At 37.2% G+C, this 19,195-nt stretch overlaps 1 protein-coding gene across 1 annotated transcript; it reads right to left on the bottom strand.

The window, feature by feature from the left end:
* Positions 1–15,832: 15,832 nt before the first annotated feature.
* Positions 15,833–17,949, bottom strand: LOC131613643 (uncharacterized). Its single transcript, XM_058885292.1, has 5 exons — positions 17,788–17,949; positions 17,601–17,693; positions 17,118–17,253; positions 16,444–17,031; positions 15,833–16,347 (listed from the first exon to the last, which is right to left on the bottom strand). The coding sequence occupies exons 1-5, from the start codon at positions 17,947–17,949 to the stop codon at positions 15,833–15,835; spliced, it is 1,494 nt and encodes a 497-aa protein (XP_058741275.1).
* Positions 17,950–19,195: the final 1,246 nt, after the last annotated feature.

Raw genomic sequence — 19,195 nt, 5'->3', positions numbered from 1 at the left:
AGAGGTTGTTGCTTAAGAGAGAGACTGCATGCTTTCTTCTTGTGTGTCTTTGAGCATTTGAAATTCAGATAAATATATTGGGCAAATTTAGGGGTATGACACTAGGTTTCTTACTCTATCAGCTTCAAGCAGATAACCTTCGAAAACAAGAGGTTAACCAAAAACTAAGCACGAAAGTAGCTACTCAAACCTCTTCGTGGAAAGCTGCTAATGAGTCATCTGCCAAAGTTGATACTTTGGAGCTCGAGCATTCGAAATACCAGAAAGTGTATGAGACTTGTGGGACGAATATCAAATCTTGGGAAAAAGAGATTGAACGTCTCCAAGGGAAAGTGAAAATTGCAAAGGATCGTCAGGAGGAGATCCAGCAATTAAAACGAAAAGAGATGGACGAAGTGGTGCAAGCAGGCATTCGTCATATAGAAATGGCTCAGAAATTGGGGCCAGAGATCGAAGAGTTGAAAAAACAACAAGCCACGATCGGCCGTCGTTTGTCCATATTGGCTTTTCAATACTCCAACATGAAGGACAATCTTTCTGAGGATTTTGACTAATTGTAATAGTCTCTATAATGTTTTTCAAATGTTTATCCTTCTTTTGTAATCGAACTCATTAATGAATATATATATATATATATATATATATATATATATATATATATATATTTTATTTTGACTATATATATTTTATCATGTAATACCACACGTAATATTTTCTCATCCAACTCTTTATTTAATATACTTACTCTCCTAGCCATCATGATGGCCTCGAAAGCCTATACACGGAACATAATTACCCTTCGCAGCTACTTTGCTTCTTGATTTGACGTTCCAACTCTATAAGTCGTAATAGTCAGTTAATCATGACTCCACTTTTTCAAAACGTCTAATTAAGACGTGCGTGTGTCAGTTCTTCCATGGTTACACTCCAACTTCCAAGATAAAAAACGGCAGACTATACATCTTCCCTCGGAGAATCAACACGCGGTCCAATAATATTTCAAAGCGTAACCACTCTCCAAGGCAATCAACCTCTATATAAATCTCACCGCTCTTCGTTATTTCTTCATACTTTTCCATAACTCATTCAACCAACTTTTCAACTTTCTCATCTCTCTCTCTTGCAGCAACAATGTCCCTAAGCTTTAACAACATCATCTCTGCCATTCATAAAGAGTTCAAACCTTCGGCTGAAGAGTTTCATCAACATGGCATTGATCTAAATGAGATGTTCGCCACTCAAAACTTGGGGAACTACCTGACTATTCTGGAGGGCCCTGTATATCCAAATATGCTTGAAGATTTCTGGATGTTTGCATCCATTCAAATGGACCAGGAGGGAAAGACAAATATCGTTTCCGAAGTTTGTGGGTCTCGCATCATCATTTCCGCAGCACTTATCTCCAAAGTGATGAGATGTGAGAACACTGGTCTTCTTTGTGACGATTCTTTCAGCAAGACCACCTCTGCTGTTTTAGCGAGTATCTTTGCTAACCCTAACCAGGATTTCAATGCGCTCCTGGGTAGAATCTAGCACCAACTCCTTGTGGGTAACTTTCGCCCACGAAAGGAAAATCAGGAGAACATCATGGTGTGGGACCTTGAGTTCATGCTCTATGCTCTTCAAAAGAGAAAAATCAACATCCCGCTGATGATCTTCAAGCACCTTACCGAAGCTGTTGCGATTTCTCGTCATGGCAAACCTTTCTGTCTTCCTTACGGAATACTCTTGTCCCACATGTTCGTCAAACTGGGGATAGCTCGAAGGCTGCGTGAAACTGAATCCTTTGATGTTTTCCAGGCTGAAAGCTTACCCTTGCTAAACCTGGAGGATTTGCATCTTAGGGTTAATTAGAGGGATGCTGAAGATCTCGTGGGCCTTTACTTTGTTATCCTTTAGTGATGTTTAATACTTATTTTGGTTATGCTCCCTTGTGTAATTTTAGGCTTGCATGTATTACCACCTTTCTTCAATGCATGTGTTTCTGGGTTTTTTGTAGTAATTAAATATATTTCAGCTTTGATTATTTGCTTACTTTATATTACAAGCCTTGTCTAACGATAAATCCATCTTGGTGAAGTATTCGCCATTTTAGCCCACAACGTTCATTTTAATATCTACGTTTTAGCGATCTTAACTTCGTGCATGACTGGCTTGTATCTTTTTAGATACTTTCTGTTTACTTTCAAGATCCTACGATCTTCTGCCAGTTCTTCTATCTCATAAGCGTTATTTGAAAACACCTTTAATATTCGAAAAGGGCCTTCCCAATGTGGAGACTATTTACCTAGAGCTTGGTTCTTTTGATCTATAGGCAAAATAACTTTCCAAAACTAAATCGTTATTAACAAACACTTTACCTTTCACCTTTTTGTTATATGCTCTTGATACTCTTTCTTTTTGCCTCTTTATCATCTCCAACGCTCGAAGCCTTTCTTCGTCCAGATCAACCAATTCGTTCATTATCATTTCCCAGTATATGTTTGGGGGAATTTCCTCTTGTTTCTGAATTCTGACTGATTGCAGATATATCTCGACAGGAAGTACCGCATCATGTCCAAACGTAAGTTGAAATGGTGTAGTGTTGGTTTCTTCTTTAGGTGATATTTGACAAGCCCAGAGTGCTTGGTCTAAAGTCTTGTGCCAATTCTTAGGTTTCTTTCCTACATGTTTCTTTATCAGACTTATTATCACTTTATTAGCTGCTTTGACTTCTCCATTTGCTTGAGCATAATAAGGCGTGGAAGTGAATAACTTGAATCCCATTTCTTTAGAAAATTCTTGCATCTTTCGACCGGTAAACACTGATCCCTGGTCTGTAGTTATACTCTATGGGATTCCAAATTATATAATATGTGTTTTTGAATGAATTCAATCACAGCCTCTTGGTCTACGTTGGCTAATGGTATTGCTTCGACCCATTTGGTAAAATAGTCTATCCCTACCAATATATATCTCTGACCTTTGGATGATGTGGGTCGAATTTCTCTAATGAGGTCTAATGCCTAACCTCTAAAAGGCCATGGTTTGATGATTGAGCTTAATTTGTTAGCAGAAGCGTGTTGAATACTTGCGTGCTCCTGACACTCCTGGCAACCTTTGGCGAATTCTATGCAATCTTTAAACATAGTGGGCCAATACATTCCATAACGAAACAATAACCATTTCATTTTATACCCATCTTGATGAGCGCCACATGCCCCACTGTGTACATTCGAAAGTGCCAGATAAGCTTCTGCTTCGCCAAGGCATTTCAGTAAGACTCCTTTAGGGGTTTTCTTGAACAGTTCGTTCCCCATCAAAAATATGACAAGGCTCTGTATTTTACCTTCCTTTCTGTATTCGTCGAAGGATCTTTTAAGTAATTCACAATCAGTCTCCTCCAATCTGTATCTGCTAGAGAATCTATGTTTAATACTTTGAACTCTTTTTCGTTGGCAAAACCTAATTGTGAATTTTTCAGGTCGCTTGGAGACAACTTCGTGGCCATTGCCTTTCCTCTTACTTCCATTAATTCTTCTAACTTTTCCTTCGACACTTTATACCCCGAAGCTAATTGTGCCAAGTCATTTGCTCCTTGATTGTTTATTCTTGAGACGTGTTTCAAATCCACGTATTTGAATTTAATAGACTGCTTTATACCCCGAAGCTAATACATGATCGAATTCTCTTTGATGCATATGTATTCTTTTGTCAGTTGCTTTATTACTAATCCCGAATCTCCTTTAATTTCGACTTTGGTTGCCCCCAATTCCAACAAGGCTTCAAGTCCTGCAAGCAATGCTTCATACTCAGCTTCATTGTTGGAGCATAGAGGACCTCTTATTCTTTACTTGAGTTTTGTTGGAATTCCATCAGGAGAAATTATAAGCATGCCAACTCCACTCCCTTCCTTGTGTGTTGAACCATTGAAATATAATTTCCAAGGTTTCAATTCAACATGCTGTTGGGAGTTTTCGAACACTGAATGGTCTACAACAAAGTATGATACGACTTGTCCTTTCATTGCCTTAAGAGGTTGAAAGATTAAGGAATACTCAGTGAGGGATAAAGCCCACTTACCAATTCAACTATGCAATATTGGTTTAGATAGCATGTGTTTAATAACATCAAAATAAGATGAGACATAAACATCAAGTGGTTTTAAATAATACTTAAGTTTTATACAAGAGAAATATAAACAAAGGCATAGTTTTTCTATGACAGTATACCTAGTTTCTGCATCATTAAGTACCCTACTTAAATAATAAATGGCTCTTTCGATGCCATTTTCATCTTCTTGTGCTAGCATGCTACCTATTGTAGCATCGGAAGCTAAGATATAAAGTCTCATACGTTTCTTCCCATTTGGAGGTGACAAGATGGGTGGGTGCATCAAATATTGCTTGATTTTATCAAAAGCTTCTTGATGCTCAGCGTGCCATTTGAACCTTCCTGGCTTCAGACGAAGTAAGGGGGAAAAAGCTTGCGTACGCCCACTCAAATTAGAGATAAACCTTCTCAAGAAGTTTATCTTTCCTAATAGTGATTGCAGTTCCTTCTTCGTGGACGGAGGTTTTGTATCCATAATGGCCTTCGTTTTATTTTGGTTAATTTCTATTCCCTTATGGACTACGAAGCCTAAGAAATCTCCTGCCTACACAAAGAAAGCACACTTAAGGTGGTTCATCTTTAAGCCATGTTTTCTCATTCTTTCGAATGATTGGCAGAGATGATCGAGATGACTGTCATCAGAAATAGATTTTATAACAATGTCATCTATGTACACCTGCATACAAGTTTCTATAAAATCATGAAGTATAGAATTCATTGCTCTTTGATAAGTTGCCCCAACTTTTTTCAAACCAAAAGGCATAACAACCCATTCATAGGTACCTATTGCCCTAGGACAACGAAAAGCTGTTTTGGACACGTCTTCTTCTGCAATGAAAATTGGGTTGTATCCTGAATACCCATCTATCACTCTTAGATATTCGTAGCCTGCGGCTGAGTCTACTAACATCTCTGCCACTGGCATAAGATATTCATCTTTAGGGGTTGCTGCATTCATATCACGAAAATCTATACATACCCTTAAAGAACCATTCTTTTTAATAAGAGGCACTATATTAGCAATCCATTCGACATACCTCGTAGTCTTAATGAATTTGCAACGAAGAAGTCTTTCAACTTCTGCTTTAATCTTCGAGAGAATCTCTGGCGCGAATCTTCTAGGAGTTTGCTTGATGGGCTTCTTCCCTTCTTTTATTGGCAACCTCAATTCGACCAGGTCTCTTTCTAAACCAGGTAATCCTTCGATGTGTTTTGTCTCTTATGGATCACCCATTATTTCGTTGTTCCCCTGAAATCCACTAGGGTGAAGAGATAAATAGTACAGAGCATTCTTATTTGGAGTATATCTCTTCTGCTGCTTGGCATGGCCCTATGTTGGCTAGGTTTTTGTCGAAACTTGTTTTGTTGACTTGATTTACTTCAGACATATAGTAACTCTGGTCTCCTTCTATATTTTCGACTATTCCATACTCTCTCCAGATAGTTAACCTTTGGTGCATTGTTGAGGGTACGGCAGCAACTCCATGAATCCATTCTCTTCCCAACAAAAGGTTATAGTTGCTGGTATTACCATGAAGATAGTTTGCCTTGTGACTGAACCTACAGTTAGGTTTACTTGGATAACTCCCAAGGTATGTCCCACTTTTCCATCATAGTTGGACAAGACGACGTTATTTCGCTTTATGTCTGTGTTGAACATGCCAATCCTTTCCTGCATATACTGGGGCATTAAGTTCACCGCTGCCCCTCCATAAACGAGGACCTTGTTGATGCCTACATTTTTTATTTTGGCTCTTATGTAGAGAGGTTTCAGATGATTCCTCATACCTTGATCAGGTCTTTCAAAGAATGCATTCTGCTCTTCGATAGCACCATTATTCAGCACATTGTAACACACTAGTCTGTGTTTCGCCATTTCTTCTTCGTCAGCTTTCTCGCAATCCTCCACTTCTGTCTCTTGATAATACTCATGAGGGAGAACTGACACCACATTGCAGTTGAAATTTATAGACGAAAATCTGTCTGAGTCGAAGTCATTAGTCATCCTGTCTTCGTTTTTCCACGGGCTAGATTGCACCTTTTCCTCTTCTTTTTCATTCTCAGAACTGAACAACTTGCGTTCTACAGGGGGTTTATTTGACTTTGCCCCCTTCAACGGGACTTTGGTGCTGCTAGATTCTCCAACCTATTTTACCTTAGATTCTTTTTGAGCTTTCTTCATTCTCTGGTGTCTCCTCCATTGAGACTTGGACATTGGATTCTTACCCTTGTAATTCTAAAGCTTGTACATTTCTCGATTTGACGTCTGGAATTGCCTTCTATACGCCATAGTTGTTCGTCCACCTTGGTCCAACTTCGCCATTTGTTATTCCCTGCGCCAGCTTGTGTCCATCTGTCTATGGGTACTTCTGCTGGGAGTTTGAATGTCACTCTCCGAGCCTTGGGATGAGGGCTATCAGGCCTTTTTGATGATGCTCGATTATCGAACACGTACATGGAGGGATTGATTCCTTGGACATCCCAACCAGTAGAGAATGATATTCTTTCGAATGATTCTGCCATCAGACCATCATATACTGCCCCACACCTGGGACACATACTGATTTCAGTTTTTGCCTTATGACATCAAACCAAGAAACTTACAAGACTTTCACCAGGCCTTGGGTAAACCTTCAGCAGCTGGTTTTCTTGCCTCCAGTGTCATTGCATTTTGCTTCGTTGGGCCCTTTCGTAGTTAGCCCGAACCCTTCGATTCAGTATGATTGAGCGTCTTGGACACATCAGCATTCGTCCAACATTCTTCTCATGGAACCTTCAGAGATAATCTTTTAAACTTTCATTTGCCCTTGAATTTCCATAGTTTCCTTTTTCCCTCTCTTTCACTAGACACTTTTCCAATTCCTCAATTTCAGACAAAGGTTGTCCAACATTCACCATGTTGACTCCTGCTAGGGGAACTTAAGAAATACTTATCTTCTAGAGCTTCATCTTGAGGTCTTCAGTGGCCTCACTAGTTCTCTCCATAAGACCCTCAGTGGTCTTTGACTCGAACGGACCTTCAACTTCAGTATTGAAGATCACATTGTTACTTAGGTTTTCAGTAGCCTGCTTTCCTCCTAAAACCATCTCCCACTCCGTGATATCAGCCTCAGACAAATCCACCATGTTGATGTCGACAGGCTCAGCATAGTTGGTGTCAGCGACATTGAGGGGATCAGTATCAACCTTCATGTTGTTTTTCCCTTTGTCAGCGAACTTCAAACGACCATCTTTGATAGCATTTTGAATTAGATCCCTGAAAAGAAAACATTGTGAGGTTTTATGGCCTTAAAACCCATGGTATTTACAGAAACCTCATTTCTTCCATTGTTCTAACAGAGGAATTTTAGAATTGGGAGGTACTATCATCTAGCCATCTTTTACTAATAAATCAAAAATTTCATCACACTTAGTGACATCAAAAGTGTATGTTTTCTTTGGGAATTTGTCGTTCTTGTCATTTTCAACAGGTTTTTTCCATTAGAAGGGGTGAGCAATTTGCAAGATTATGGAGGTGCCTCTTTTAATTCAGCCAAGTCTATTTCGACTTCATCAAAGCTATATGAATCATCAAAGGTTTCCACTTCAACATCTTCTGCCTCAATATAGGCCACTCTCTCTTTCTTGTAATTCTTATCTGCTCTGGCCTTTTCAGCTTTCAATCGTTCGACTTGTCGAACTCTATCTGCCAACTGGGACATATCTCACAAATATTGAGTATCTAACTTCTTTCTAATTAAATAGTCCAAACCGCCTGCAGCCATTTCGACGAATTCATGTTCCGGAACAACTGTGAAACATCTTGATTTCAATAAACAGAACCTATTCAGGTAATCATCTATAGGCTCTGTGAATTTCCTCTTAATGCTAGCAAGTTCTTTCAAACTAATCTTTGTTTGCCCCATGTAGAACTGTTCGTGGAACAACCCCCCTCTAAATGAGCCCAAGTATCTATAGAGTTTGGAGGTAAGGTGGTGAACCATGTAAAAGCAGTTTTTGTTAATGAACTAGGAAAATATTTGACTCTCAAAATCTCACTATTCGCTAGATCACCAGCCTCCGTCAAATATCGGGCTATGTGTTCAACAGTCGATTCACTAGTATCCCCTGCAAATTTTGTAAATTTGGGTACTTTGGTACCTCTTGGTAATTCAGTTTTTCAAAATATAATCTGCTATGGGGTAGGTATAGTTTGGACGTCGAAGTCCACTTTTAAGGCCATTATTAGCCATAATCCTTTCGATTAGGGTCGTTAAATTATTTTTTGTCGCCACATTGTCTCTTCTAACCCTGTGTATCACTTCATCCGCATTTTGCTCCCTATTAACCACAACTACCCTAGGTTGTTCTTCAGGAACTTCCTGTTGAATAGTATTGGTTCTTCGGTTCTGATTCTCTAAATCTATCACCTGATTTCTCTCACTGGGCCTTTTCCTAAGTGGTCGAACTAGATCTAGGACATGTGTCAAGATTGGTTCGTCTTCCTAAATGGCAACCTGGTTGTTTCTTCGTCTGGTAGACGTTTGAGGGGCTCCAAAGAAATATGCTATACGCCCCATTTGTGTGGATATTCGTTGATATGTCTCCATATTATCCTGGTTAGTCCTAGTAATGTTTGTTATTAAGGGATAATAAATCGAACCCATCTCTCGAGTAAGTACGCCCACCATATCGTGGTTGCTTGCATCCATCTCTTGCCTAAATGCTGCTTGATTATTTGTGGTTAATGTAGGCATTTGGCCTAATGGGCCTAGATTTTGTACACTTCGACCGACTGAACTTGCATTTGGCGAAAAGGTTGCCATACCAGGTTGGGTGTATATAGGTCTAGCACCTTGCATTCCTGACATATAGGATGGTGGCATCCCATAAGTTTGTGGGTTCCACAGCCTCCAACCTTCGAATGTTGTTGGTCTCGGGGTATATGGTGGTACCTGATTTGCAAAACTTGTCGAAAAATGTGGTATTTCTGTTGTGCTTGTAAAGGGTGGTACCGTAGTCGAACTAAGTACTGGTATTGTCCCTGTTGACATCGATGTAGTTTCAGGCGTGGTCTGGGAACTACTTACGGCCACGGAGCCTGTCGATGTGGGTATCTCTTGTGCTTCTAGCATGGAGGTCGAAGCATTTGTTGTACTTGTGGCTACTGTTCCTGACCCTTTTGGGGGATCTTGGTTTCCCCTTTCACAGGTTGAATTAGCCATTTTCTTGTTGTATCTACGTTTAGGAATTGGCTGTGCACTGTTGGTTAATTTACCGTTCCTAAGGTTCATACAAGGTTCTAATATGTTCTAAACCTATAAGTTAAAAACAAGAAATTTAAATGACAACTTTTTGACACCGTCCCACTGGGCGTGCCAATTAGTTTACGGTGATTTCCGGTAAACAATCGATAGTCTTCGAAATTATGAACTAGATTGATCCTAGGACATGTGTCGAAAAGTGGTCCTTTAGAATGATTTGGTTCATATCCTCTTGGTTTTTTTATTGGTCTATAAGGTTATGGTGTGAATGTATAAATACCTTGCGAAATAAACTAAGTAAATGTGTGACGAAATGTAAACTAGTTAGACAATAAACATAAATAAAACTCGACTAAAATGTAAAGAGAATGTAGATTGCATGAATGGAAAGACTTGACGAAAAAATAAAGGAATTTAAAAGATGCTTCAATTCTATAATAGAAAATACAAACATATGTAAGGTATTGGTGTTACACGTACATTTCTCAGCGAAAACTCTTTCTCTTAATGCTTGATACTTGAGTGATTTGTGAGTAACTTGTACAAAATGAACACCCTAGATCCTGGTATTAAGACCCTTATTTATACTAATTCGACCCTAATGGTCCTAAATTAACAAAATGCCACGTTGCCCACATGCATGCGTTTTGAATCCCTGGGGCGCCATCTGTCCTCGTTAGTTTAAACAAAACATTTCAAAATTCAAAACCTCCCGCTCAAACTTGATTCGAAATGTGGCAATGTGTTCTTCGTGAGAATGTTCCAAAATACTTTAAGTTTCAACAACCTTGTATTTTGAAGACCACTCAAGGTCGCGAAGACCACCTATCTGGATTCAGGTTCGATTTTAGGAATCTTCATCACAAATAACATTATCAGAAATAGCCATCCAAAGCCATCTTCTCTTTGAAAATTAAATCTTCGAAAAGTATATATAATGATCGAAATCTCCAGCTAACAAATACATGCTATAAAACTTAACATGCAATTAGGGTTTAATTTGATACGTAAAGATTTAGACTTGAAAAGGTGCGTGTGGAAGAACAAAAGGAAACGACAATGGCTGATATCAGAAGGGGGTTCCGTTTTTGCATGAAAAATTTTCCTATGTTATTTGTAAAACGTCTTCTTTTAATATTTTCCTAATATTGGTAATTTGACTGTTGCAGATTGAGCGGAGAAGTCGAAAGAAGATTCAACTGCGAGATAGAAACTCAGCACTTCACAATGAGATTCAATAGGATCGGTAATAGTCATAAAAAAAATTTATATTTATTATTTACAATTGCTGTTTTTTTTTGGAAAGCTATTTACAATTGCCGTTAGTAGTCATTTTTGGAAGTAGTTAGTAAAGTTTATCGTGGAGTATAGAGAAATTGAAGGAGGATAATGAAGAGTTAGACAAATTGATGGGAGTAGGAACTGAACAGTGCAATAAACGTGTGGAAACTGTCAAAGACACAGAGTAGTATATGTCACTTACTTTTTCATTTAGAAAATGCAATAGTCTCTTAACATAAGAAAAACCTAAACCATTTTCTTCCAAGATGGAAGCGAATACTGCAGTTGGCACCACTGCGAACATGGAACCTTCTAATCGGTAAATTCATGTAATTTTAACATGTTACTCCATTCCAAAATTCTGTATGGTTGAATTTGTTTACAATTTCTGGTTGCTTTTGCGATAGGTTTGTTGTGTAAAATTTTTGCCCTGAACCTTTTTGTTTTGTTGAACAATGCATGCCTTAAAGTATCGAGTATAAGTTAAATCTAATCATTCATTTCATATTTGTTGTGTAGTGGCAACGAACGCAACAATGATGACTACATTTTGAATTTGAATTCTTACCTAGATGAGCTGGAGCGTCAGGAGGCGCGAACTCTGAAAAAAGGAAAAGCGAAACTTAGCGACGAGCGTCACTTTGTGTTTGAACATCACAAAATCCCTGTTCCTCTGCCGATTGTCAAAGCAACACGGTTTGTTGCTAAATCTGACCAAAGTATGGGTGCAAACAACAAAGATGTTTCCATGCAAATGAACTTTGATCCAGAATACATTGACATCTCTTCAGATAGTGAAAAGTAACTTCTTGAAATATCATTTTAGTTAGGGTTAGTAAATATTTTAGAACAAAATTAAATTGTTGGACTGTTATTACTTGCTTTTGCGTTACGCATTTTGTGGTTGATATTTTGCGTTGAAACCTATTTGGTTTCTTGAACAATGCATGCATTTAAAAGCATTAGTATAACATAAATCTAATCATTCGATTATTATTTCTTGTGTAGTGGCAATGAAGGCGATAATGATGATTACACAAAAATTTTGAATGCTAAATCTAACCAAAGTGTTGGTGCAAACAACGAAGATGGTGTCATGAAAAGGAAAAATGATCCAGAAAACATTGACATTTCATCGGATAGTGAAAGGTAACTTCTTCAAATTTCGTCTTTAGTTATGGTTAGTCAAAATTTTAGAAGAAAAGAAAATTTTTTCACTGTTATATTGTAAGTTGTTTTATTTTTTTGTTTAAGGGTGTATACACCTATTTATGAGGAGGTATTTGAAGAAAAGTGGAATAAAGTGGTAACTGATCCAACAGTTATTATAAAAAATGTGCTGGTATGTAATGGTTTAAGAAAAGATGCAGCACACCATATTTTTCTATGTATGTTTGCATATGTTAAGTTTAATTAGATATATGCTTTGATGTGCAGCAAATACCGTATCCAGTGATCCGGAAATGCTTCACGTCTCCAAAAAATTCTATAGTGCTATGCGACACTGACAAAGAAAAATCATACAAATGTGTTTTGAAAAAGAGGGACAGAAAGGTGGAGACTTCTCTTGCGACTGGGTGGTATGATTTCGTGAAGGACCGAATGCTAAAGGAAGGAGATGTTTTGGAATTTTGTATCAGATACCCTCCTTTGGATGAGATTCTTGTACATTTGAATTGGGGAAATGGGAAAGTTGAACGTATTGTGTTTGTTTATGTGCAGTTTTAGGTGAATCCATATTTTTTGTAAGGAGTTCAGGTGGACTACATGTTTTACCATTGTTGGAAAATGTGTTCTTGGTTGGCAGAATTTGTTGTTGGTTGTTTGTTTGTTAAAAGTAGTATTATCATAGTTTAGGGTACTTCTTTAATTTTATGTAATCTGAACTATTTTTGGATGATTAAAAAACTGTAGGAATACCATGAACTGGGTTTTGTCCCAAATATGAATTGCATGAAGTTTTTAAATGTTGTATTAAAGTTCATGAAAAATATATCGGAAAAAGAGAAACATTCAAAAATTATAGTGGACCACAACCTTTTCTAAAATCAGTACATTATATGTTTAAATACAGATATGCACGTGAACCTCTGTATAAAAGGGCACACGAAAAATTAAAAAGTCACAAAGGCATTTATTAGTCAATAGCCAATTCAAGCTTTTCAAGCATTAACTTTTCACACGTGATGTGATAAATGTTTTTCTATTTCAAGCTTCCTCATCTATATAGCATCATTTCCATGGTGAAGATTTCTCGGGCATTTTTTTCTAACCTCAACCAAACTTGTCTACAAATCCAAAACATCTCAGATCTATCTTTCGAAACAAAACTTTTACAATATAGATGGATAGGACAGGGCTTCTAATTCACACTGAGGCTATTTGTATGTTATCAATTGCAAAGTTAGATTTCCAAGTAAGCATATATACTGCCTTCTAATACATTGGTCGTTATGAAATTATAATATCAAGTGTTTGCATATGTAAAGTATGTAATAAGTTATCGAATTTATTGTAGTCATTTCCGGAGGTTGATTCGTTATTTGCAAGGTTGCACAGGATGGACCTATCTAAAATATGGTTGGTACTAAACAACCAAAAGTAAACATCATAACCTAATCTATAATAAAAACCATGATCAACCACTTATAATCAGTGGCTGGATGGATCTGGAGAATTATTATTCACTACCGGGAAACGTCGTTGTGTATTTCAATTACTACGGGGACAATACTTTTGGGATCTTCGGGTTTAAATAGATAAATTCATTAGAGGAACTACCGGCATATCATAGCAGGTATCTTTGTCACGAAGGAATACATGTATTTGATGTCGACCTAACACCGATTAGTGCGACGACTCCGAAATTAGTTGATTTTTTTCTTATCCTGATACCTAATTCATTATGTAGTATAAATTTTAATTTACGGTTACTAATTTGAAACATATTTATTTATTAAGAAATACTTGTAGAAACTGCAGCCTCAATTTGCATCTGTTTTGAGAGAGCATGATTATGAAGTACTGATACTGTGCGGTGACAATGGACGAAGCAAAATGCTTAAGTTGTTGAATATAGATGATTCCCACCGGACAAAGCTTGGTCATGAATGGGATGCGTTTTGCGAGTGTAACCAGTTTAAAGCTGGAGACAGGATCCGTTTCGGATTGGATGTTTTCGATCCGAAAAAAGCATGTTAAGTCTATAAGGTTTGGCATCCGTAGGTAATAGATGTAGTGATACCGTGTTGTATCATTCTCACAATCTAAATTATAAGTAATGAATGTATTAAACTAAATGTTCTTACATTCTTGACATTTAGTGTTAATTATGATCTAATATCTTTTTAAGCTAATACTTTAAACATACATTGTGTCACTTGGTAATGGATAATTCAAGATTCAATGATAACATAACAATTAACTGCCTATGCAGTATTACTAAACACATCCATGATGAAAACGCATTAAATTGATCTGAACATCTATAACATGACGTTGTTATCACCAATCAATTTGGCCTCAAGTACATGAGTTGCCATTTTAGTTACTATTAGCCTCGTCCCATTACAAAAACCTTCAGATTGATGAATGTTTCGCATAAGCATAATTGGTGTACCAACCTTTAACTTGATATGATGGTTTGGCAGACCAGAAGTCCTTAAAGAGCTAAGGAATTCTGGGCTAAGCACGTCCACAATATTTTGATCGTGAATTTCAGATCTATCAATGGAATTAGAGCTGTAGTAATCTCATATCTCCATTGAAAAAGCCAATATTCAGAAGTGATATCATTGGATAATATAAGAACAATATATAATGCTTAGATAGTACATTTACCCAACATCAACCCAAGGACATGGTCGTTGATCTTGTCAACAACTTCTAAAGTGGAAGCAAGGATGGCACGATTTTTCAGATAATCATAATCATGGTAACATTCAATGAATTTTGGAGATGTGCTGTTAACAATTGCAACAATAAGGTCGGTGAAGTTAGTAATTAAAAGTTCAGGGGGGATTTCAATATCGGCATAACTGTCGTTTGGTTATGATATTCTTCCTTCTCCAATCTTTAAAACCTAGTCTGAAAATTCAGCGATTTCCTTTTTTTCTTCTTCAATTGGTCTGGAATGTAGACACATGTTCTTGGTTAAGTTCATGACTTTGACAGAATGCCAAATATAAAGATGCGTTGATAAATCAATGGACAATATCAGAACGACTCCCTCTAGGGACCATAGGTAAAACCTGTCTAAAATCGCCACCAAATAATACGACCTTACCACCGAAGACGGTTTTGGAATTAAGAGTTTTGTAGCTACTCATAACATCCTTAAGAGTTTTGTCTAGAGCTTCGAAACAATGCTTGTGAGCCATTGATGCCTCATCCCATATAATTAGCTTTGTTTTCCTCAAAAGGTCTGCAACATCATCATTGTATTCAACCTTGCAAGTTGAATTTTCTTCACATGGGACAGGTATCTAGAATTTAGAATAGGCTGTTCGGCCCCCCGACAACAAAAGAGACGTTGTCCCACTTGTAGCAACAGTTAGACATATTTCATGTTTACACCTCAAAGCACTTGCAAGTGTTCTCCACATAAATGTTTTTCCTATACCACCATAACCATGTAGGAATAAGACACCACCTTTTTTATTCTTTACCGCTTCCATAGTTCTGTCATAAATTTTCCTTTGCTCATCTAATTAAAAATAAAATAACAACAATTAAAGGCTAAACAACATACTTAGAATTTTTGCTAATTTATAAATGTTAGCTAATGTGGTTGCAAGTATCATTGTAGATAAACAAAGACAGAGTTACCAATATGTGACTTTAAAAGGTTGGTGAACTCATATTTCATTAATTGGATATCATATTGCCTTTTATCGTATACCAAGCGATTTCCCAATTGCGGAATGACATAGCCAACTGGAGAAGGAATAGATTTGAAGTCGCCAGATTGCGACGATTAGACTGTAACAACTTTTCAACCTCGAGCAATGTTAAATTTTTAACATGTGCTTCAATAAAAGTTAATTCTGTATACAATTGAATTAAAGATACAACCTTGCTTAGCACATTACTAAATGAGACTGATTAATATCACAAGGAGATTATGTATATATACATTATTTATTTATATCTCTGCGATTAAGAATAACAGTAATACTTTACATTTTTAGCATACCTAGATTGTTCGCTATGATTCTTTATTCATGCAATAGACCATCCGATAACCAAACCCATGACTCATTCCAAACATGACCATGACGGTTTACGGCACCAGACAATAGCATAACAACAAAGAGTTTCCTAAGATAATGGTCTGATCCCCATGCACTTGCTTCCTTGATAGCACCAATGTACTCTCGATCATCGTCTAGAAAGCCCATTGCAAAGCAAGCTTCTCGAAAAGTTTCATATTGGTTGTCACCAACTTTTCTGATTTCTTCATAAGTTATAGGTCCTTTGGCTACAGTCAACATCATCCGTAGATAGAAAAGTTCACCGGTTGTTGGTGGCACCCATATTAAACGTTCGATGGTAAACCCTCTTTTTCGCAGATTCCATGTTCTACTTCTTTTAACATACACAAACTTCGTAACAAATTCACCGTATGTCAATGAACGGGCTTCCTCATATTCTAAATTTGCAACCAGCCAAGACGTTAACATCGATTCGGTCACACTTCCATTTTCTAAAATATTCTCCATTCGATCATAATCTGTGTAATAGACAGCCTTTTCACTAATTAGATGGTAGAACATACATTCAACAGTATGTTTTCATCCATGGATTTTGTAAGAAAAAATTCGCCAACATGCCTCACTCGGAGAAACATATCTATAATCAAGATATTGTTTGATCTCATCTATGGGTTCATTGTTTGCATCCTTGTTTGAGTTAGAAGCAACAACACTTGCAGTAATTTTGTCGTATCCCTTGTGAATGTACTTGAATAGATACTCGATAGAAGTGCTCTGGTTACACCATTCCATATTTATATGCGATTGATATTTAAACAACAAACGTGTGTTGTATGGAACGACATTCCTATTATCCAACTGGATACCATTTTTTACTATAAAATGTGTGTTGGATCTTCGGCGGTATAATGGATAACCTTCAACATCAACTATTATGTCTTCAACGAAACTTTTGGGATAGTACTTCGAGCATTTCATATTTCTCATACATGGGGATTTCGGACGTGCCAGACCACATGGACCATGGATCATATGTGACTTGACCAAAGCATATAATGCTGGATGGCGTATCGGATCAGGTACTTCAGCGGAAATGATGTTATCGATGTTTGACGAAGATGGATACTTGCTAAGAGGATGCAAGAAGAGAAAAACATGTGCAAGGGGTAAACCTCTTTTTTGAAACTCAATTGTATACATGACTGCAGCAAAAAACCATGGAAAATGTCACACGTGTTACACAATATGCAGAATAAAAAATGCCACAATCGGTAAATATAAAACTTACATGCCAAAACTTTACAAAGAATGTGTCGCTTGGTTAGATCAGCCATGAGTTCATTGAATGTAAGCTTGAAAATATTTGAAATTATGTCGGGTCTATCATGCTGGCTTAAATTTTTCTTCAACAACAGACGCGTAATCTATGGCCAATTCGGGTTGCAAGTAAACATTATAAACAAATCAGGAAATCCCAATTTACTTGAAATGGCCATACCATCGAAATATAGTTGATCCATGTATCGTTTACTTCAAACAAAAGAAGAAGGAAAAGCTACTCGTTTACCTTGCTTGCCACTTATGTTTTGTTGTTCGTTAGCAGTCCGCGCTTGTAATTTCTTATATTTATCGACCCTTAATTTCAATTGATTTTTTCTTAACCAATTGAGACGTTCTAATTCCATCATTGCATAACCATAAACCAAAAACTATTTGAAAAGCCTTCTAGAATACAACAATTTTTTTGGTTCATTTGTGCGTTCTTGCAAACGGAAACATAGCCAATCTTTGTTGCTTTGCATGTTTTTCCTTGTAACCGTAGTCTCGTCTTTATACTTGTGAAGTATATTTTTCCTGTATCCATCTACGCCATAGCAAAAAATTAAAGGGTATTGATATGCCAGATAACTTGGATTGAACTCATCGATTCTTTGCAATTTACCGTTATGGTACTAGACAATAATGTCTCTTTGTTCAGCAGTGTCAATATCCCCAACAATAAGGGCATCAACTTCTGAGATAGTTGGCATATTATAAACACGACCGTCTTGCGGTCTATCGTAAATGAGTTTCAACTTCAACTCTAACAATGGGTTGGCCTTAAACATATCACGTGCCATCTAAAAAGCTTTCGCAAGAACATTATGCTTATCCAACATCAACTTTAACTTTGCAACAACACTACTATCTATAGCCTCATTATCCCTGATCAATTGAAAACAATCAGCGTTGTATGTATGAATTATGTAGATTTATAATAGTGATGGAATTAACATAAGACAATACCTTAAGCTTTTGTACCTATTTGCAACCTCGCTATCGGTATCGTAAATATATAGTTAGGCATATTGGGGAGGCTGGCCTTCTTCTGGTAGGAGACTGCCTATTTGATGGAAAGTTTGAGCATGAAGTCGCAATGTTGGAGGACCTCCTCCGTTAGATTATTTTGAATCAAACTTCATTCCAGCGGAAGTGAATGAAAACATTGCAATGTAAGTACGAATGTTTGGCGGATAATTTTTACTTTCCAAATCGACTCTATCATGAAGAAGTTTTTCCAACAAAGTAGGTGGTTTTCTCATAAAAGGAACAACAATTTTACCGCCCCTGCAACACAGTTCAAACTTTAGAGAAACTGTATGTTTTCTTTTGTTTTTTCGCTCATCGTACCACATGCATGCATGGCATATTTCACACTACCACATAGGGTCACCAATGTCAGAATAAACTGCATTTACAAAACACCAAGGATGAAACATTATGAATCTTAATGAAGTCGTAATATTTGGAATGTTAGAGTTACAAATTAAAGCTACCTTGAAGGTGTTGTTGATGAATGGCATCAGGTTCATCAGAATCATATAAATCAGAACTATTATACAATGAGTCGTCATCATCCGAAATATCAGTTCCCTCATCAAAAACGTTAGTAGTACGAGGTAATTGAGTAATGGAACAAGGGGTCGAATGCAGAGAATGCCTTGGGATTTTAATCGTGCGGTTTATGCTGGTAGAGGACTCTCAAATATGATAAGATGGCGGTGTTACAGCATCGCTGAAACGGCAGAACAGGTTAACTCCACTGTTGGCATCAACTCTGGACCTCTTACTGCTTTCATTGTGGTTATTATGTCATTGAGACTATATAGTGTGGGCTATATTAGAGTTAACTATTGTTAGGGGTGATCGTGAAAATGGAAGTTGTGTCATAGTGGGAGATATTGAATCATTTCTTGAGCTCGTCGGATGATTTTCTTTGTTGGAATCTATGTTGGAATGTCTCCTCTGGTTCAACATTATTTTCCTTCTTTTTCTAGCCAGAAATGCATTATTTTGAATATCAGGAAGATGGTGTTTCTCCATGTC

This window comes from Vicia villosa, linkage group LG6 (assembly GCF_029867415.1).
Source record: "Vicia villosa cultivar HV-30 ecotype Madison, WI linkage group LG6, Vvil1.0, whole genome shotgun sequence".
Classification (NCBI taxonomy): Eukaryota; Viridiplantae; Streptophyta; class Magnoliopsida; order Fabales; family Fabaceae; genus Vicia; species Vicia villosa.
The sequence above is the reverse complement of the archived record's forward strand: the minus strand, read 5'-3'. Positions and strand labels throughout refer to the sequence as shown.

Coding starts and splice junctions, on each gene's coding strand:
- LOC131613643 (XM_058885292.1), bottom strand. CDS start 17,949: ATGGCACGTGATATGTTTAAGGCCAACCCATTGTTAGAGTTGAAGTTG. Junction 17,694..17,787: donor CTGAACAAAGAGACATTATT/GTCTAGTACCAT, acceptor GCTATGGCGTAG/ATGGATACAGGAAAAATATA. Junction 17,032..17,117: donor TCTTTGTAAAGTTTTGGCAT/GTAAGTTTTATA, acceptor TTTTTGCTGCAG/TCATGTATACAATTGAGTTT.